This window comes from Patagioenas fasciata, chromosome 2 (assembly GCF_037038585.1).
Source record: "Patagioenas fasciata isolate bPatFas1 chromosome 2, bPatFas1.hap1, whole genome shotgun sequence".
Taxonomy (NCBI): domain Eukaryota; kingdom Metazoa; phylum Chordata; class Aves; order Columbiformes; family Columbidae; genus Patagioenas; species Patagioenas fasciata.
In genome coordinates, this window is record NC_092521.1 from 26,796,588 (window position 1) to 26,819,473 (window position 22,886).

Sequence of the window (22,886 nt, forward strand, 5' to 3'; positions counted from 1 at the left end):
AGTCACTAATATGTTGTTTAATCTCTGAAGTACTTTACTTGGAATCTGGTCCTTGTCATCATCCCAGCTACACAGATACCTTGTTTACCATGGGACCGACTGTGTGAGTTTTGCTCTGTGAAGGTGTTGGTACTGTTTTCAGGTAATTCACGTATTAATTTTTCAAGAGGTTTGACTTCCTGTTGAATAGGAAAAGTAGGAAAAGTCTGCCTTTTCCTTAATTTATTTTCTGTGAATATCCTATCATTATCACCATATCTGCATTGGTGCTTTAAGATTTGTAGCAATACTGATATCCTCGATTGTGATATTTCATTTTTCATTAACAAAGTAACAGTAATTTTAGAATTTGTTAGAATTATTTTTCCTATGGCATTTTAACCAAATACCTATGGGCTTTCTTGTTCATAAGAATTGGGGTTTGAATGATCTAGAATGTGACAGGTAAGAGGATGTGACACAGCTTGCCACTAAATCACTTGCTGAGGTTCAGCCTAGGTGTTAGTCATGGGAAGATGATAACTGCCTGGCAGATATTAGGTGGCATTTATGATGTGATGTTTGTGCATTCAGTTTCTAGCAGAGAAGTGTTGAAAAACATCATTATTTGTTGGCAGTCAAAACAGAGAGGAGCTGTATAATGAACTAGCATATGGAGTGAAACAGTCTCAGCATTAGATGTGGTCCCTTTCACTCAAGGTTACAGGATACTGATGAGAGCATGGCCCAGATTCACTGAAGCTGGTTTGAGTCTGAACTCACAGGGTGCATTCAGTCCCTCACCTTTGGACCTCTTGAGTGTTGTGCTCGGTGACCTGCCTCTTAGCAGTGCTAATTGATGTGGACGCAATGCTGTGTCCTGTGGCAGTGCGTCTCCTGGTTTGAAGCTGGCTTGCACCTAAAGCAGTTCACATCACAGGCAGAATGAGTGTAGACCTGGCCTGAGGGACCTCCAGTCACTGACTGTCACTGGAGAGCTGGAAGAAGATTGAAGTTAAAGTAGGGTACAAGTGGGACCTCTTAGGAGTTTCAAGGCACTGAGTGGGAATGTATAAGAATCATCTCTGTAGGCTTCTATTCTAACAGGTGAAAGGGTTGAGTTTGGGCTGGTGATTCGTGTTTTCACCTGTAGGTTAAACGTGCCTGGTACTGCATTCTATCACTGATGACAACTGGCATGGAATGACCCTGAGCATACTGTTGAACTCTTTTATCCCTAAAACAGAGCTTGAAAACTGCTCCAGGCCTATGTTAACTCTTGAGCCATGTGTAGGAATTACCTGGGAGAGGGCTACTCTGGGCACAAACTGAGCCAGGGACTGGAGTTTGCAGGACAATGAATTCCAGTTCCAGTTAGCATTGTATAATATTTTGGTACACGTGCCAACAGATAGGCAGAAGGCACAGTTTGACATTACCAAGTGACCTTTAGCAACACCTACCTATCTCTACTTGTTCCTATCCACATGTCACAGTGTATGTTCTACTATACCGTCCTCTGGGATGGCACAGCTGTTTGTGTACCATTTTGATCTAGCTTGAAGAAAAAGATTTGCTTGCATGCACAAGCAGAGCTAATACGTACCAAAGAGCAGGACGGCACACAGCAGGGACCGAAATGTGTGGCAAAACTCACACCAACAAGTGCCATAAGCCAGTATTGCTGTCGAACCTATTGCAGAGCCAGGCTGGATGTGCAATAAATCTAGGAAGCTTCTTTATTCCATATAACATGTAGCTTGAACAGATTAGGAAGTGTAAGAAGGGTTTGTGTCCTGTGTAGGCTTCCCCTGACTTCTTAGAACCACTTTTGATTTCAGTCCAGTGGCCTCTGTGGGTCACATCAGTCCTGCTGACTGAATTACTTTATGAATAATAATTACAATCATTTAAATCCATGCATTTTAGAGGTATTCTACATTTTCTGCAGTAAACAATGATTTTGTCTTCCATACCTGTGAAAGGCACAAGACCTGAATGCAGTTCTTTTTTTGGCATGGCTTTTTCAATAACGTTCAGGTACAGTACAGTGTATTTTACCTACCAATCATCAGAAAGAAATGGAGTTAAGTGAGTAGTGGGATTTTCTCTGAAGAAATACTTTTCCAGAAAAGAAGCTGCAGTCTGCTATGTCATTTCTGGAATAGATGGGGACTGTGCAAACTAGAACGAACTGCACAGGGAGAAACATTGAATAAATTGCAAATCAAATAGAACTAAAGGTACAATCCTTAGCATACTTCCTAGTGTGAAGTGTCTCAGAAAATCAACCTGTTAAGTACAATACCAGATGGAAACGATTGGTAGAGTTACAAGAAAATCAGACTCATGTCTGTAACACAGGAGGCTCCATGTATCTTGACAGGCAGCTTGGAAAACCACAGACCCTATAATGTATATTCCGTGGAAGACTTTCTGTCCAAGTGGTTTAATGGAAAAAGCAAATATGACCTGTTGTGTTTGTGCAGAGAAAACTATCAAATTCTAATGAGTAATCGTCATGAAAAGGACCAAGAGGGAAGTGCTTTCATGTACTCTTCAGAGACGGAGAATAAAATATTTTGGCTGCAGCAAAAGCAGAAAAAAGATGTAGGCCAGAGAGGATTGTCTTCCCCATCTCACTTCTATAACTGTTGCAAAAATAGAAGTTAAAAAGCATAGTTCAGTGTTAACTTTTTTGCTTTAGCCAGCTACCTTTCAGATAATTCTTAGTCTGAAGGGAGACACTTCCTACAGTCAAGAGTCTTTGAGTAGGAAGGTTGGATTTTATGGTGGCGGAGATTTGGGACAGGTATCACACTGCTGAATTTAGCAAAGTTATTTCAGATGCTTATCCTTGTAACTGGGAGCAAAATCCAATCCATAAGAGTGAAGATAAAATGAATAACATTTAGATACTGGAAAAACTTATGATGCTTCATCACAATTTGTTTGTAGTCTGTTGTCAAAATGGTATAAAGAACTGTGCATGTTGCTAACTTAGTAATAATTTTGAAAAAGTTTCATGATAAAGGAAGCTAAACACCAGTATGGGTTGTTCAGAGAAGTTGTGAAATTTCCATGTCTTGAAATTTTTTGAAACTTGAGTTGCATGAAGACATGAGGCATGTGATCTAATTTGAAGTTAGCCTTGCCTAGCTTCTGGTTAGCGTAGGTAACCTTCAGAGGTCCATTCCATCCTGAATTATTTTGACATTCTCTGCCATTGTTCTCATTCGTTTCTGTAATGCTGGGAATATTTAGAGTGGTGCTGGCACAGAGTCCTGCCACAGAAGAAGTTCTCAGACCTGCTCAGTACACTCCTGTGCATGGGTAGGTGAAGAAACAGAAAATCAATGATATGGTACTTGTCGTACATCGCTGCGTGGGAATCTCGGGGTGGGCTGCATCAGCATCTTAAATTATGGCTTGTATCTTTATTTTGATGACCAGCTAGCTTGCTACCAATGCTGTCAATATTCGTCAGCCAGAAATCTGAGAGGAAAAGTCCCTTGTTCCTCACAATCACCCATAATAATGAAAAAAAGTGTGTTTTATGCTTGTATGTATTTGCACTTGTAAAGTAGAGATAAGAAATACTGAAGTCATTAAATATGGCACTGGAGACAGTGGATTTGAAGTACTGAGTACTGCTTTACTCATCCATGTTTAACAAAGATGAATTGAAAGAGATGGTGAAAGAACTACTATGGTGACCAAAAAGAGCCTTGTTTAGCAGAGCTGAACATGAACTCAGACAAATATGGTTCCTCTGAGCGAATGTTTTAGGAGTGAACACTTGGGAAACAATGGTCCATATATGTACAGTCTGCAACTGTATACATTGTCCATAGAGAAATGTAGCTGGAAATTTGAAGACTGTTTCTTGCCAATAGGAGACTGAGCTTCTTGAGTAATGTCCTGCTGGTAGGGCTAAACAAACAAGAAACCAAAACAAACACCCCCAAACAAACAAACAAAAATCCCACAAACAAACAAACAAACAAAAACCCAGAACCAAAGTTCTAACTAGTTTTCCAACTAACCTTTTTCTATCATCAGGTTTGAACAAAACTGAATGATATGGGTGCCTTCACTAAGAGAGTACTGGATTTCAGTAGTTCACCAAGTCCTCCCTAGTCATATGTTCCATATGGACAAAGTTTCACTGTGAAGTGGAGCAGCTTTCCAAGATATATTTATAGCCAGAAAATGTATTTGGAAGGATTACCATAACTTTCTGACTGTAGTTTTACTTATATAAAAATTAATATTGAGTATTTTCACCAGAATCAAGATTTCAAGAGAACTGAAAACATACTCTCGATTTTCACAGGCTTTTTCCTTTTTGTTGAACAGCATATGAAATTCACACTGAAAGTCCAGGCTGAAAGGAGAGAGATGAGGGAAAAGGGGCTCATTCCAATCATAACTTTAACCTTTGTTTCTCAGGGCTTGTGCACTCCACATAATGTAATGAAACTATCAGAACATTTCCACACCATCATCTTTTCCTGTTGTGTTTTTTGTTTGATTGTTTGTTTGTTTTTTAATAAATGTCTGGGTGTACATTTGGTGATACTGCTCTTTTTGGTTTTTATGTTATAGAAGTACAGTACTAAACAGCCTATCAGTAAGTATAGTGTGGAATTTCTCGCAGGATCCCCAGTTGTACAGCTTTGACAGGACTTTCCTATGTCACCCCTTGGCCCTGGCTGCTGCAGCATGTCCCACTGGTAGGAAAAGGATGTGACTCAGGCATTCTTGTCATCAAAAAATGTCAATGGGAAACTGAAAAATGGTTCATACCAAATACTTGTAGCAATGAGCTCATCTCCAGGGGGGCAGAGAAGAGAAATGCATACTATTTGTAGGTTGTTAAGGAACCTGGGAACATATTTCATTCAGTAAGTAAATGGGAGGAGTTTGGAAACAGTTTACAGCAGGTGCCAAAGGTTGTGGAATAAGGGCAGGGTAATATGAGCTGTCTCCATTGCTTACATTGCTGACTGAAGTGCTGTCTTTATGTGGAGTTTTCCTTCTCCACCTATTTATTTATTGAGCAGCGTATGCAAAATCAGTCATTTCCCAAGAATTATTTTAACCTAGCTTGGCACAGTTTGAAAGAACTTCATGTGGGTGTGCAACACTAAGCATTACTGAAATCTTTGGCACAAAATTGATCAGATCTTGGAAGTGCATACCAGTATGGGGGATATTGAAAGAGCTTCATTCCTAGTAAGCCTCGGAATAGGTCGATATATTGGCTAGAGTGAGTTATAATTGGGTAAACACCCAGAGTAGAAAGTGATTAAGGCACACATATCCAATTTATGTGGACATATCACAGGGACATATCAGCCAGGGCTGCCATTTGATCGTGGTGTGGAATGCTGGCTTCAGAGAAGAATGAGCTAAGAAAGACTGTTGCCATGTTTCACCTCATCTAATCTCTGCACTTTTCCTAACCCAAAAGAAGGAAGACTGTTACCTGGAACTGCTCACACATTTGATGAATCCAAATATGAATGTCTTGTCCAAGATCATACCCAAAACATGTGGCCGACAGAGGAAAATACATATTGGTCCTCAAACCCTAACTGTAAACATGGTTGTCACCTTCCACTGGTCCCTTGCCTCATTTACTGAACTTAATACAACTCAATCAATGAGTCTTATAATCCATATTTACTTAGCTACTGAAAGAGGAAAGGGCTTCTGAGCAGTATACATTATCATAAAATGATAAAAATTCATAAAATTCTGTATTCTGGTATATATGTTAGGAGCAGACAACTTTATATTTATACCTCGACTTTTCAGTGCCTGCCTTTGAACTTGCTAGTATCCGTATCTATATTAAAAATACAGGCGGGTCCCTAAAGATTTTTCCTATGATATTTCTGCAGAGAAAAACAATAAAAAATAAAGCACTAGCACAACGTGGAGTGAACTGTCAGTGAAGTCCTTTTGGCAAGCTCTGTAGCCCTTTTACTGCAAGAAAAAGAAAATAACTGATTAGAACATGAATATTAAATTAGTATTCTATTTCTGCACACTTTTGGATTTTGCACCAAAAGAACTAAGAAGTAACTTGATGTAAATCGTCATTTCGTGTGTTTCACTCAAATGCTAGTTGCACTAAGTTTTTTTTTATAATTTAGTGTCCTCTATTCTGCAAATGCAGAATCCCTTTGCCAAATTCTTAGAACTTGACATAATCAGATCCACTGGCTTTTTCTTGGATCTAGGAAAAGTCTGTCTGTCTTAAGGACTGCCTTGTTACTGAAAGTGAAGTTGTGTCTCGTCTCTTCTGAGGAAATGAGCTGTTGAAGAACAAGCCGTAGGGAGGGTGTGTGGCTTTGCTTTGTTCTGTGTTTTGGTATCTGTCTACGAAATGAGACATTCAGAAAAACAATATACTCCAAATGTAAGACAAACCTCTAGGTTGTGAGGAACTGAAAAATGACTCTGAAAAAGAAATGCATTGACTGTTTTCACTCTGCATGCTATGTATAACAAATGTCCCCTTCCTGATGTGCTTAAAGAACAGAATCAGAGCGAGAAATGTTAATAGGGAACCATTCAGGTCATTTACAAATGACCTCACATCTGTCCTCAGCAATGCCCGTCCTGTCTGCTGGGACCCCACTGCCATGGACACTGGGGGATTCTCTGCTGATGCTGCACATCAGGACTCTCCCACAGGAGATGCACTGGAACTAGGACCAAGTCACCGCTCACCTAATGGTGCATGGCTGAAGTTGTGTGTCCCCTATCAACTGCTCGACCACATTAGGTAACTACTCAGAGGGACTTCTTCAGCCAGGGAAGACAGAGGGGGATGTGATGATACTTAGCACTTCTGTGATCAGAGTAGTGTCCATGTAAACAATTTGTGAGGAAATAGGTATAGCTAAAAGTTAGTTTTATGTTTAATTCTGCTTAATTTTGTATGCTTTTAATTCCAAAAATTGAAATAGTTTCGTGCACCGTTTATAAATATTTAGCATGCATTTTTAGTGAACAGGAAATTGACTTTAAGGGTCAGTAGCAGATTTGGTTATTTTTTCAGGTACTTTTAAAAATTGTTTCTCATTATTTTTGTAAATGTAATTTTAAAATGTTTAAAAAAATATTAATGTAAGCCATCAGAGAATCACCTCTAGTAAATAATGCTCATGAGTATTTTTTACTTCCATTAGACCACTAGACCGAAATCTCAGAGTTTTTGATGAGTACCGAACTCTTGCAAAGAGAAGAGATTTCCCAGGGTCACAGAGTAATTTTATGGAAGATTCAGGAACAGAAAACAGCTCCATACTTTATCTGTTCTAATCAAATAATTTTCCAGATGGTAGACTGTTTTCCTCAGCAGTCTCTCCAGCTTTTGTATGTTTCCTACAAGAGCTAGCATACTTAAAAGATCATCCTGTGGAATAAAGTTTTGGTAGTAATTATGCTGAGGGCATTCCTTGTTTCTTTCAATAAATTGCCCTAATATATGTCTTTCACTATTTAAATTGTTTATAATATAGTCATGTTCAAAATAAGACTATTACTGAAAGCAACTGACTTCATTCATTAAAACAACAGCAGAGCACCTATGCTGGTGCAAACGGTGAAATAAATTCAAAAGGTCTCAGATAAACTCATAACCATCACTGTGATGGCAAAGTAAATGGAAAATATAGCATTTAAGTTACTTGACAAAAGCATATGCCTAAAGAGAAGATGTGAAGTAAAGCCTAGCTGTTCTTCATTACTTATTGAAGATTGCAATATTTGTGAGTGACACCAGACATTCACTTGTAAGGCAGCAAGTCCAGTCCTGAAGTCAGGAGTACGATGCCAATTTTTACATGTTTTAATACACTACATGCAAACACATGTAGTTCCTTTTCTGTCAGCCTTCAGAAAAGGAAGAGGATAGAGTAGTATGTCTAGAAAAATAAATGTTAGCCAGGCTCCTCTATCCTATTATCTTAACACAAACATGAATCTCATCACTGGCTGTAGCTCAGTTTGGCTTTTGAAGGTAAAATTGTGTCTCCTAATATACCTTCAAGACATTATTATACCTGTAATTCTGAGGTCCATAAACCATTACTCTTGGTGCTCATAAATATGCATTTCCTTTACACTTTAAAGTAAGCTGCTATTGCTGTCATTCACTTTCAGTTAAGACCTGTCAGGTGGTGTTTCTGTTGAAGGAAAGAAGTTTAAATCATGGGCGAACTGAAGATACGTAGTTCTTAGAAGTGCTAAAATTATGAGTGAGTTGGAGAGATTATTCCTCACAAGTAATTTTAGGATCCCGAGGGATAATGGTGATGTGTACAAGAGATGTTCCCTTCTCCGCTAATTCCATTAAAAGCCTCTTGATTCCTGCATTGCTGGAGTGAGACTCCAGAAACCTGCTTTTCCATCTTGCATAATCACTTTCACAGTATCCTGTAACATCCACCTCTGCTAAGACTGTTAGTGCCTTGACTTCTGGAGTGACAGTGATATATAGGTCTGACAAAGCATCCTTCGCAATATGCTTCATTGAAGTGAGAACTGCAAATGCTGACAGTATTACTGGAAACCTTTTACTTAGACAGAATTAATAAATGACAACTTGTATTTTTGGATGGTCTTGTAAGATACAGCTGGTCCAAAATGATATGACTTACTAGTAAGGAATTACTGCATCTTGGCAGACAGCATCCAGTTTATTCTCAATTCTGAGAAAAGCATTATCCGCTGGATAAGACACTGGATCAGGAGTTAAGGCATTCAGGATCACGGTCATGCCATTCTTCTGGTGCCTGACCTCAGGCACGTCTCTTCACCCAGATGTCTTTTGTTCCTTCTCCTACTCTTTCCTTTTTTTTAGACTGTGCCATCGTCCTTGGGGTCTGATGTGGCTCTGATCGTTCATAGGTTGTCCTCCTTAGCTCTTCCAGCTTCTATACTCCTAAGTGAATGTCATGAATCCCATACTTGGTCTAAAAATCATTAAACTGGGTCCATCACCCACAGGTTCCAGCTCCAGTCCAGGCTCTGTTTGGTTCAGAATTGGGAAGCTTTTCCTTGGCAAGTTGTGACCAGTGGCAAATTAACAGTGAGTCAATCTGAAGCAAATAATGTTTTTAATCTTGTCAGCAAGGACACAGGCTAATGCAAAAAAAGAGTTTCAACTCAATAAGGCAGGCATTAGAGAGAAGAGACTCTAGCTTCTCCTGAGCTGGACTGTTCTGAGGGTCTGCCCCGGCTCATCGCATGAGTTTGCCAATGTCCTTTGGTTGCCGCAAGGCCTTTTTGTTTTTCATAAAATCAGATATATGACTTAATGCTGGGTAATGTACTAATATTGTTCAAATTCTACCGTCCTGTTGCATGTGAGAACAGAAGACTGTGAAACTGTGAGAAATCAGATAAATGACTTAGTGCTGGGTAATGTACTAATATCGTTCAAATACTGGCATCCTATTGCATGTGAGAACAGAAGACTGTGAAACTGTTAGAAATGGATGTGACACAGTGTGTCTGCAGTGGAAGTCCTGTACACTGTTTCATAGGGCCTCGCCTGTTCTCTGCATTGCTCAGGTTTTCCTTGCCACCCCCAAGATCTCTCTTTCAGCTGGGGAAAAGTAAGCTGTGGATGACAGGTTGTGTCCTTCCCTTCCTGACGTAGCTGTCCTCATCCCTCCTCTAAGCAAAATCCAACAGCACAGCAGGTGGTCAGGTTTGGTTGGGGAGGTTTGTGGTTCTGGTGAGGATGCTCATGGAGGAGCAGGGGGACAGGGGAAGGGGTGACTCCAGATCCATGTGGTGCCACAGCCCCACTGTGACATCCCCTGGGGACAGGCCCTGGTCACCTAATAAGTTTGGACACATCAGGTAGTGTGGAATTAACTACAGAAGAGAGAGAGAGATCCTCCCCTCCTGAAAGTGACCCTTTATGCAGAAGGTTTAATATTATTGTTACAGTACTTGCTGATGTTGTGGTGCTTATTCAGCAACTACTGCTGTGAATGACTCAGTGATGTCTGGCAGTAGCATGATATACACCAGAGTAATTGGGAATAAATTTCAAATTGCTGATATTGAAAAAAAATTCCAGGCAGTGGTTGGTTTGGTCCTGTTCATGTGCTCAAGAGGCTAAACATATTGGCAGAGATGTGGTCTGGAAGAGTTTCTTGCTGATTCAGATAGGCTAGGGCTGTTGAAGAGGTTTTCTTCAGCGGTGAAAGAGGGAGTGGAGTATTGCCTTCCTTTTGATCATGATCCTAGAATCATTTACACGTGTGTTGTTTTTTTTCCCTAAATAAATACCCCATTAGGGAATCTTTGACTTCTCCTGGGACCTCAGTCTCCTCTCTTCTATTTAAGGTCAAAAGAAAGTAACTTATGTAAGACAACGGGAGAAATTTCTGGCTGTGTAGTTGTGGGTATAAGGAGAACTGAGATGATGTTTTGTGGAACATCTGTTACATAGATATGTTTTATTGTGGGGAACTGAACTGGATGACCTGGTCATCAGTCTCAATATTTTCCTTTATTGTCTCTAAGTGCTCTCAGTGGAGAACTCTTAGTAGTATTTTCCTATCTTCCTGCCTAAGCACAGGCTAGCTTTTATTGGAGCTAACCTCTAGTAATTATAAAGCCAACATCACAATAACAAGCAAACAGATGGGACATATAATATTAATAAATTATTGAAGGCAGCTTCTTCATCCTTCACAGTAAGCTCTTCAGTACAGGGACAGACAGTGTCTTGTACAACAAGGAGGTAAGCAACGGCCAACGTTATTTGTCAAATCAATCAGATTTTCTTCTCTGACAGAGCAGCAAACCTTATTGATGGGGATGAGGCAGAGGTTCCATATGCCTTGACCTTGTCAAGGCTTTATGACACTGTATCCAGGTAAACAAGCTAGAGATGCATGAATATGAAGCTATTGCAAGCTGGCTACCGAATCAAGTACAAAAGCTGTTCTCAGTAGTTATTAATGGCATATTGTCTGTTTGTGAAGGTGTAATGACAGATCCATAGTGGTCTGTCCTGGAGCCAATATTTTAATTGCTAGTGGGATGGTGAATTTAGTTTGCAAATTATACCAATATGGGAGGCAGTAAAGAGATAAGAGTTTAAGATTAAAGTTAAAACTGCATTTTAGAAATTGATGAAATGGCTTGGAAAAATAGAATATAATCCAACAAGGAAAAGGGCAAGATTCTTAACTTTGGTAGAAATAATCAATCTATAGACTGAATATGGGTAAGAAATGCTTAGGCAATAATTTTGGAGAAAAAGGTTGTAACAGTCAGCAGACTGACAGGCAGACTGTGATTGAATGTGTAGGGAAAGTATATATATATAAAAGAAACCATTAAGGCCTCAGGTGAAGTGCTGTGTTCAATTTTGTACAAAGATCAAAAAAAAAACAAAAACCAAAGAAGAGTAAGAGGAGGCCAGAAAACAAAGACTGAAAGTCTGGGACTGAAGGTCTGGTTCGATCTAGAGAGCCTAAAACTTACGAGATGTTGTAGCAGTCATTACATATATAAAAGCCTTATGCAAAGAAGAAGAGAGTAAATCAACTGTCTTCCAAGTCTATGGTGAATATGATGAAAAGTAATGTGCTAAGAGATTTAAGTTAGGTATTGGCATGAGGAAACCTTTCATAATAAGCCTAGTGAAGCACCAGGGCAAAGCAAGTGAGGCTGTGCCACCTCCATTTTTAAGGACCTGTTTTTCTGTGACTTTGTAGTCCCTGTGTAGAACATAGTTCCTGGATGTGTCCTCCAGGTCAGTATCTATGACAATGATGTAATCCCTCTCCTCTCCTCTCCTCTCCTCTCCTCTCCTCTCCTCTCCTCTCCTCTCCTCTCCTCTCCTCTCCTCTCCGCTCCCCTCCCCTCCCCTCCCCTCCCCTCCCCTCCCCTCCCCTCCCCTCCTCTCCCCTCCTCTCCTCTCCCCTCCCATTCCCTCCTCTCCCCTCCCCTCCCCTCCCCTCCCCTCCCCTCCCCTCCCCTCCCCTCCCCTCCCCTCCCCTGGCAGATCTCCTTCTGTTCAGTTTTTTCCCCCATTAAGTGAGCTATGAATACACCTTTGAATAGAATATGTTAAAAAAGGTCTGAGGCCTGTAGAGACAGAGGTGGCAAAGACTAGAAGAGCATTTGCAGGACTTGCTCAGCTCTGGACCTCTGGACCTCTGGACCTCTGTCTTCCTAGAAAACTCTGACTGTAAGTATGTTCCCACTTATTTCAGGGTATATCACATTTTCCTCTATTTACAGCCAACAGAGTTAATGAAATCAACTTAAGCCAAGTTGAAACTGGGTGCAATCTGTCTTAGAAATGCAGAAAGACTTTGTGTGTGTTGAATGTCCCCCTTACCATGTATTGCACTGCCTTTTTTACACCACTCATCGTCTAGTTTTCGTTGTCCAAAAATCATCTAATCAAATGTTTGATAAAAATGTGGGTTTTAATGCATTAATGGTGGGTGCTTCATAGAATCATAGAACTGTTTAGGTTGGAAGGGACCTTAAAGATCATTTGGTCCCAAACCCCCTGCCATGGGCATGGACACCTTCCACTAGACCAGATGCTCAAAGCCCCATCCAACCTGGCCTTGAACACTTCCAGGGATGGGGCATCCACAGCTTCTCTGGGCAGCCTCTTCCAGTGCCTCATCACCCTAATGGTGAAGAATTTCTTCCTTGTATCTAATCTAGATCTACCCTCTTTCAGTTTAAAGCCATTGCCCCTTGACCTATTTTTGTTTTGCTTTTCTCATTTTCAGAGTTTTTACTAAAACATGGTTGATTATATTGAAGTGCAACTGCTAGTAGTTGTTCCATAGCAAAGTAGCAAAAAAGTGTTCAAAACTACTTGTGCACATTTATGCATGTATATATCTGATGTATTAATTATGGAAAAGAAGCAAAACGTGCACTCAGTGATCTGTTTCAAATTAATTGTGTTAATTTCTTTTTAAGAAAGGTATTTAATATTTTCATAGTTGTCTGCTTGAGTACAAGATGTTAAAGAGATTGTTAGAAAGGTTAATTGAAGATCTGCCACCATGTGTGTTCAAGATACTCGCTTTTACAGAGAACTATTACTTTTCAATGGCTGTAGGTATGCACCTGTTGGGCTTGAGTGAAAGACCGTAAAAGATGATTTAGCATTGAAATGAATAAAAAAGAATTGCCCATCAAATAGTATCTAGTAAGCATCAATATTTCAGTATTGTTCTTCAGATCTGGTATTGTGGTCTTACAGTTAATTGCATATATTCTACGGGTACAGAAAACAATGAAATTACTCAATTAGCTGATTTAAAATATCGATGTTACTTTTTGGTTTGTACATTATTGATAACCAGTTTTCTGAATTTCTTTTCTTAATTGCTTGTATAGTTTTTTTAGATATTCCTTAAAAGAAATATCAGAAAAGGTGCTAATTTAAATATGTTCTTAATTACTCATTATAATAAAGGTGTGTCTTATACAAATTTTAAATGTTAAGCATTTCTTTAATGAAATGCTGCTTTTCATGGCAATTTGTAGCAAATTGTGTGGGATTTTCTGTTACCAGAGAGAATTTTATTTTTAACAAATATTACCAGACTCCAGTTTTGGAATCAGGGCAAGACAGCAATAATTAAATGGGTATGTTTTGGTATAGTTAAGGATGCTTTATATTTTGGGGTTTCTTTAATCTTGCATGCAGCATAAAAGGAACTTACTCATTTTAATGCATCCTTCTTGTTGGCTTAAAGCTGAGATATAGTTGCTTGAAAATTAATTTACCCCTCATGAATGACTGGTTGGATTATCTTTGTAGCATTAAATGTCAACCCTGAGCTCAGAGCACATTGTGTCTACAGTAAAAAGTTGTCCCTGAGCACTTAATGTTGTGTTAAATGATGATGTGTCCTTTGGAAATGTATTATTAGTGTCAAGCTGTTCTGTCTCTCAAGATTGAAAAATGGTCAGTGATTTGAGCTGCTATTAAACCTGAATAAAAAAAGAGGGAGGCTGTGGGGGGTTTTCATGCCTTTTCTGGGTACAGAGAAATACTCTTGAGTATGTATAAGACATCAAAATGTTTCTGTTAACCTAAGACTCAAAAAACTCCATTTGGAATCACAGCAATTAAAAATAAGAAAATCTCGCTTCTACTTCTGAGGAAAAGAATGGTCATTGAATACATCTGTGACAAGAATGGTCATTGAATACATCTGTGACACTGAGAGCACAAAAATCAATAATAAATACTTGAGAGCTTGCTCGTGTTTCTGTTGATGTGAACAAGAGTTCTGGTGCCAATTCTCAAACAGAGATCATAACACTACTACTGATGTGTGATTTGCTTTCTGATTTTAACTGAGGTAAGGCCTGAAATTCGTTTGGAATTTTGTTTCTCTGAGGTTCTTCTAACATCCTAAATAAATAGTTATTTCCAGTTGTAGAGTTATAGTGTTGTGGATGAGCCGTGCATCTTTAAAGGTTTGTTGTGAGAGTAGAATTTCACAGAATTTCACTGGATTTAAATTCTGTTACTCCATGAATATACAGTGACTGATTTAAAATCTCTCAAAGATATTTAATCATATACTTCTGTACACGCAGCTTAGAAGCTGGGTGCACAGGTACCATTATGGATCTGTGTGATATTACAAAGCACTAGAGAAAACACTTCTTTCCCCATGCCAGACACCTAACTTGCTGGCATTAATAAAAGCCCTTGAAGAAAAATGCTGCTACTGTGTACAAGATGGTAGAACCCAGTTTTGAGGAGTCCCAGGGCACACAGAGAAAAAAAAAATACTTATATTCCCTCCTATTAAAAGCCAAACTAATGAAAAAAATATGGATTTGTTGAAAGTACAAACTGATTTGAACTTCTTAGTCCATTGACTTGCTGTTTATAGACCTTACTGAATTAATTTGGTGCCCTTTAGTTACATTACTATAGTTACAGTAAGGTATTTTAGACAATGTGATTTTGTGGCCAAATTCTCCCTGAGCTATGACCCATTTAGCTGGTTCCAGGGAAGTGTTCCCTGATGACTGAAAAAGGCAAATACTCTGCCCAGCTTCAAGAAAACTGGAGGGATGATGTGGACTTACTTGAGTGAGTCCAGCAAAGGGCCAAGATGACCATCTAGAGCACGGGATGTCCAAAAAGAGGCTGAGAGTGCTGGTTTGTTCAGCTCCGAGGAGGCTCAGCTGAGATGTTATTGCTGTCTATGAATATTTGAGAGGAGGCTACGGACAGGTTGAAGCCTAACTTTTCTCAGAGGTGCACAATGGTAGGACAAGAGGCAAGTTAGAACATGGAGATTCCAATTAGGTAGGAGAAAAAATGTTTTTTACCAGAAGGATGGTCAAAGTTGGAAAAACTTGCTTGGAGAGATTGTACAATCTTCACCTTTGGAAATACTCAAAACTCAGCTAGACAAGCCCAACTAGACTAGCTCTGTGAGCAACCAGAGCTAACTTTCAGGTTGGATCCAGTTTAGAAGTTGTCTGTGTTGTGAGTGGAAGGTTGGACCAGATGACCCCCAGAAGTCCCTTCTAACCAAAACTGTCCTATGAGTCTGTAGCTTAAAGCCCCAGGGACCATGGCTGGCACACAGGAATGGTTCTGAAGAAACAGTGTGATAATTATGGTGCATCTTCACAAGAGTGGCTGTGTAGTACATAAGTAGCTAACTGGCTTGGGAACCACCGTGGCACAGCTGAGCAGGGGTGGAATTCACTGGGAACTGCCAGCTAACCTGTGGTTTTGGATGCTTTTCCCAGTCCCTTTATGGGTCTTTGATGTTCTCTATATGGTACTAGCAATACTTGAGATAATTGCTTCAAAGGTAGTTTGGCCATGTCTGCAAATGAAACGAGAGTCCAGATAAAATCATGTAGAAAATGAGTTCTTCTTCTCCACTTGTTCTTGAGATCTTGTTTCCTTGGCTCAGATTCATTCTGCGTAATCTCAGAGGTGAAAACAACCCACCTAACATGGATGCTGAACAATTCTAGGCGTTCTCTGTTGTTGATGACAGTAAAATAGGTGCTGCCAGGGAGCATGTTAGGCTGTCCTAGGCTGCTGTCTTGCACTCTTTGGAGAAGTCTCTCTATCGAAAATAAAGAGACCTAAACAAGCAATCACCTGAAACTGAAGCCAGGTGCAATGGCTTCCATGTTTTGTATGTAAAGAGCTTGTGGAGAACAGTGTGGCTGAGCTTCCCTCCGTCTTGGACTCTCACCCCTGCCAGCAAGATCTGACTTTTCCCTGTTACGGCGTGGTAGTAGAGGAGATGCTTGAAGCCAGACTGTGGAAACCCTGAAAAGACCAGAGGACCATTTTCTTGTTATATGTTTGTTCTTTAGGGTTTTGTGGAGGGTTCCTGGAGCCTTTGCTATTTCAGATCAATAATCATAATGAGAACATTGATTTCAATGTAACTAGGTGTGTGATTTCACACTTGCAGTTTGACCATAAAGCTTACCATGGCCTGTCTCTAGTTTCTAATCAGCTACATATACATTTTAATATGGGTTTCAGCATCAGTTACATTAATGTACTTTAGTTAAACTACTAATGGTAACAAATTTACCCAGTATTTGTAGTTTTATTACAACTTAATACTTTAATATATGAAATTGGTTGCTATTGTATGGAAAAGGTCCTATTAATGGTTTGATTATTAATATAATGTCAACAGAGAAAGATTCAGGACAGCAGTTTGTTGGTTGTTACGAATTATAGTGAAAGTGTTGAAAGGAATTTTAAATATGTAATGTTGATTAGCAAATTTTACTATCTGTCAGGTTTTTTGGCATACTGTAAATAACTCATCTTCAAATAATTTGTCTGAGTAATTAAATTTAGATTGCACATTTCTCATTTCAAATATTTTGACTCTTATCTATTTGCTTTTCCATTGTGGCTTAATTGGTGTAGTCTATATAAACGGACAATAAATTTATATACCTTTGTTATAAAGATCAGTCAGTGAATAGAACTTGGTATTCATCCCAGACGGAATTATGATTTAATGTATTTGCAAGATTAAAGCACTGAATTTACTTTTTTCTAATTAAAGGCAATTAAAGATTTGCAGACACAAATAAAAGACAATGAATTGAGGAATAAGTGTAGGAGCAAGTCCATTTGCAGGTGAAAAGAAGTGCCTTTGAAGCAGAACCAGCTGTATTTTCATTGAAAGAATAACAGTTTAGGAAGCTTTTCTGCATGTGCTTGCTTGATAGCATAACGTACTCATAAGCAGCTTACGCAGTACAGTATTCAGAAAATAGCAGTGCATTAATTTTTAAAGTAGCAAATGCAGGCGAAGAGCAATGCTGCCACATGATGATAATGAAGGTGGATATTGTAAAGTCTACTGAGAGAAAAGAAAGCAGGGAGCTCCTGAAATGCGAACATTTATAAAACAATAACTAGATATTCATATGATAATAAGCTTGGACAGCAGCATCAACAAAGGCCAAAGATGCAGTCCTGTGTCTGCTTAAGCCTGATGAATTGAAAAGCAGAGAAACAGTCTTTAGTCTGTTATTCAATTCCAGTAATGAGCTATTGTTATTTAGAATGAAAGAATAAATTTCTAGAAGGGTTGAGAATCTAATTTTTTCCCTGTAAAGTTATTATATAGATTTGTTCAGATTGTATCTTAAATGGTAGCGCCTTTAAACACAATCTTAAATGTAGTCAGTTTTCTTAAATATAGAGCTCAGCATGTTGCATTCTCAGCTACATGTATAACAGAGCTTGGTATGTACGCAAAAGTACAGTGTTATGCATGCTACCTGACAATGTCACAGTATTTCTGTAGAATAAAAAAAAATGATCACCCAGAACTTAATGAACTTGTTTAGCTCATATGTATTATTTAACTTAAATTTTGCATTAATCATGGTGTCATTGGAGATTTAATTAAAAAGAATACTGATACACAAGATAAGGTCATCTCTAATCTGTTATTAAAATTATTGAATAGAAGATCTGTGGGATCTCAATTTCCCTTGTGAGTGGAGATAACTGACAAAAATTGTTGTGAAATCCATAGATTTTTGATCCTAATTGCATGAGGAGAAGCAAACATTGCATATTGCATGAATCCTTAATATTGGCTCTGAGACACTTGGGCATTTTTCACAATACACCTGTGTATAGCTCAAAAAGTACCTATATTTCACCCTTAGTTTCACCTTTTTCTTATTCGACAGCAAGTAGAATAGTCATTATTTCTACTTGTGGAAAGTTTTCAGAGCAGGATCTGTAAACAGGGCTCAACTCAATTCAGCTGCTGCTGAGGTCACTTTGGCACCAAAGGGGTGAAACAAACTCTACAAGAAGGATGGAAGGAAGGAGCAGGATGAACAGTGTGCTCTGAAGAGCTTCCCAAAGGGCAAAGGCAGCTTGAGACACTGAAATGGAAAGATGGATGATCCTGGTCTGAGGAAGGGCTGGCAGGAGGCAGGACAAGCAGAGAGATGATGGCTGTAGTCAGTAAGAAAAGTTGCCTTATCGTGGACTAGTTCTTTGATCTTAAAAATGGAAAGAAAGTGATGGACTTAAGAAAAGTTGTAAAGAAAGAAGTGGCAGGCTTGTAAAAAATAAATGGAAATTTGAGTAGTTATATTAAAAGAATGTTAAGGAAAACTGACACTGGAGTTTGAGAGAAGAGATGAGATGAAGAATTGATAACAAAAATGAGAAGTAGAAGAGAATTTTGCTTAAGTAATAAAAAACCTAAGATTTGGTCTGGAAGTTTTCCAGTTCTATCTCTTTGGCGGCTTCTTCTTGCCTTCCTACATTTCCTCAGGAAAACTCAGTGTCTGTCCTGAATAGACATTGGATAAAGCAGACGAATGGGCTTTGTCTCATGAGTCCATGTTAACTGGCTTTGACAGTCACTTCCTGGGAAGAAGAAACAGCTCAGGCTGATGACTCTGACAGATCAATGTACAAGATAGCTTGTGGGATAAGTGAGATAAAACTAGAAGATATTGGGAGTGTGAATATATGTATTCCAACTGGTTGAATTTGCAGGCCCAAAAGAATGTAGAAACCCTGTATTATTTATTTCTGCTTGTTTTCCAGGTGGTAATGATCAGTATTCACATGGTAGGGGCTTTGCATTTCATAGTCCTTTATAGTCCTGTAGTGCAGTGACTTTCCCAAGGCCTCAGAAAGTTCAGATGTTTTAAGAGTACAATTGCTGAATCTGGTTTTCATTACAAAGAACTCCACAGATGCCCTTTTTAAACTTTTGCACTTGGTGGACTCAGACTGTTTCCCTAACATTTTTTTTTTTTTACTTTTGGCTATCACCTTTAGCAAGCAGAGAGGTAAATTAATAGCAGGTGCATAGATTTGGAGAACTACCAGCTCTAGAGTCATTATTAAAATAACCTATTTGTTGTATAGGGGGGTTAGTTGTTCATATCAGATTTAATATAAATCTGAAAGCATTCTTTCGATAAGTAGAATCCAGTCTTAGCCGTAGCCATTATACTGGAATAAACAGTAGCAGAGTGCCTGAAACCAAGGGAAAGAAGACCAATAAGCTTTCCCTTTTCTAGGAGTAGACTTGGTCCTGCCAATACATGTAGTACACAGGTCAGGTCTCCTGTGCAATATTTACCCCTGCTCATGTCACCTTCAGAGCTGAGCCTTGCAGAAGAGGAGGGAGAATGGGCAATGGGAGGAAGGGGAGGTGGGTTTCAGTGGCCAACTTGTTTCCCATTGCTAAGGGGCCTTACAAAGCTTTCTAGTTGTCATTGTCTAATGCTTTTACATCACTAGAAGGGAAACCTCAGACCGTTGGGCTTTATTTACCCCAGATGGGAAGGCAGCAAACCTGAATTATGAGAATTGAAATTGAACTTAGCCCTTGTCAGTTATATACTTGTAAACGAAGGTATTTTTCATGCTTAAAACATCTCAGATGGATACATTTCTGTAGTTTGTTCTGAAGTAAGTAAAAACAGCTGCATCATTTTATTGAAAGTTGGCTCCCAACAAACAAACAAGAAAATTTAAAACTGGGATATATCTATGCCAAATTTCAGCCTGGAGTGAATTTTTATGAGTTATAAACTGCCATTTATAATGGAAATTCTGACAGCTCTTTATTTCATAGCAAAAGTACAATTGCAGTGCTTTAGAGAGAAGAAACGTTCTCTTTCTGTCTGGCTTCATCTCATGACTTAACCATTTTGGTGGTTCCTGCAATTCTTTCTCTAACTGTTCAGAAAAGTTACTGTACTCTTGATGCATCCCATTATCAGATATCATTGACTTCTGAAGAATAATGCTGCAGTGGTCCTGTCCTGCAAATGAAATACAAGGACTGGATTAATATATTGGAGCATCAGACATAAATAGTCCTTGTGTCATCTTTTCTTCACTCTGTCTTCTAAGAAAGTTCCTTGGATACATGCTTCCCCCCCCCAATAGAAATGGTTTCAGTTATTTTTCCTTTTGTCGTTGAGTATTTTCTAAGTTAGTTCAGGTCTTTTATTAATAATATCTGACCAAATGATAATACAGAGGCCTTCACAATATAAAAGTCTTAGGGCTGAAGAGAGATTATACAATGGAAGCAAGTTGATAATGCAAATTCAGCATCCACAATATGCTACAGAGAAGAGTTCTGTATTGAATATGAGCAGAGTGATAGAGTAGACAAAGGCAGAAGTGTGTTTCCTGGAATCTAGTATATCACTGGAGAAGACCTTTCTTTTCCAATTCATGTTTCAGAATTTCACCACTGCACTAGGTTGAGAGAGGTGATTCTGCCTCTCTACTCTGCTCTGGTGACACCCCACCTGGAGTCCTGCGTCCAGCTCTGGAGGTCTCAGTACAGGAAAGACATGGACCTGCTGGAGAGGATCCAGAGGAGGCCACCAAGATGGTCAGGGGGCTGGAACAGCTCTGCTGTGAGGACAGGCTGAGAGAGTTGGGCTTGTTCAGCCTGGAGAACAGAAGGCTCCAGGGAAACCTTCTTGCGGCCTTTCAGTACTTAAAACGGGCCCATAAGAAGTATGGGGACAGACAGGACAAGCAGTAATGGTTTTAAACTAAACATGAGGAAGAAATTTTTTACAATGAGGGTGGTGAAACACTGGCACAGATTGCCCAGAGGGGTGGTAGATGCCTCATCCCTGGAGATGTTCAAGGCCAGGTTGAATGGGGCTCTGAGCGAGCTGATCTAGTTGGAAGATGTCCCTGCTCATTGTAGGGGAGTTGGACTAGATGACCTTTGAAGGTCCCTTCCAACCCAAACTATTCTAATATTACATTTTTGAAGGTGACCATAAAATCAGAAGCTTGCACTACTGGTTATGAATGTAAGACTGCAACTGGTTGAGCAAATGGAAGTATTACATGCATGAAACTACTCGACACAATTTTAGAGAAAAGGTTAAATTATTTGAATATTACAGTGATGAAAGTTAAATGTAAAGCTAGGTAAAATTAGTGGTTTAAAATGGCCAAAGATTTCTGCTTTTAAGCATTGTAGCTCACCTTTGGACATAGGCAGAAAGGACAGAAAGGTATGTATGCATTAGGGGGAGAAAATGGAAAGGAGTTTTTTGAAAAGCCAAAACGGTTCCACCCCTATCAGCAGTTTCTTCACAGATTCCTCTTTTCCTTCTCCTCCTTTTGTGACTGTATCTGTACCTTGGCTTCTGGTGACTTACAAAGCTATACTTAATAGTACATAGCACAGCAGTAACAGACCCTTCAGATAGCAAAAATATCCCTGAGAGATATCAAGTGTTTTATGCTTTATTATTAAGTTGAGATAAATGATTTATGCCATTTCTATGTACTTGCATGTCCTCCTCTGAACTCAGTTCATATGGACTCACAGTAATCAAGCACTTGGCCGCACGATTTGTAGCTCTAAGAGATAGTCCCCGTAACTTTTTAAAAGTCCATCTAAGACACTTCTAGAAGATTCTGTGTAGCATGTTTCTAGAAGCAGATATTGTGAAGCAATGGTTTTATTAGTACTTGGACTGACCTGTGTGTATCTGAGTTCTGATACTTGCAAATAATGTTCCAGTTGAGAATGATGAAACATAACAGGAGGGTTGGAACTAGGTGATCTTTAAGGTCTCCTTAACCCAAACCATTCTATGACTCACCATAATGTCCTGTATTACACATTTATATATGCATTAGAGGTGAACAACCAACAAAAATTGTAATGAAAATTTTGTTTTGATTGAAATGTGATGGGAAAATGTTATCCACCTTTAATCTGCTTATTTGTTGTCTGATGCTTACTGAACAATTTAATAAATGTTGTACTAGGGGATGGCTATCTGTACGTATATTTTGATGTCTCTCTGGAGTAATAGGTTCTACACTGATTTGTCGGCACTTGCTGCTATCATTTTCCCTGTTAAGGACTGTTGTTCCGCAGATCGGGCACCTGTTTTATAAAGTAGCTCCTGTTTAAAGTGCTGGGCTGTGGAATGTTTTCAAAATATTGGATCTGGCTTTTCTACAGTAATAATTGCTGACATTCTTTATCTTCTTTTTGCATCATTTTCATTACATATGCTTTTCTACTCTAGGAAAACAAGATTATAAGAAAACCAGGCCTATGTTAAGAGCTACAAGATTAAAAGCAGAGGCCAAGAAAACTGCACTAGGCGTAAAGGTAGAGATCTCTTTGATAGCTTATACCACCTTTGTATATATGTTGTTTCTTTTCCCCGTAGACATACTGTGTGAATATTGATTTCTGAGAGATATTGTTCATGACATTTCAAAATCTAAGTGGAATGCCAGAATCTAAAATATTTATGATGGATTGCTTTTACTTAACCCTAAAATAACTAGAATAGTTGAAATGCTA

General features: G+C 39.0%; 1 protein-coding gene across 1 annotated transcript in view; it reads left to right on the top strand.

The window, feature by feature from the left end:
• TRIQK (triple QxxK/R motif containing) overlaps positions 1-22,886 on the top strand; it is a 62,327-nt gene that overhangs the window by 24,618 nt on the left and 14,823 nt on the right. Inside the window, exon 3 of the mRNA XM_065832167.2 lies at positions 22,603-22,688. Coding sequence (XP_065688239.1) covers positions 22,603-22,688 — 86 coding nt within the window. The remainder of the gene's footprint in view (positions 1-22,602; positions 22,689-22,886) is intronic.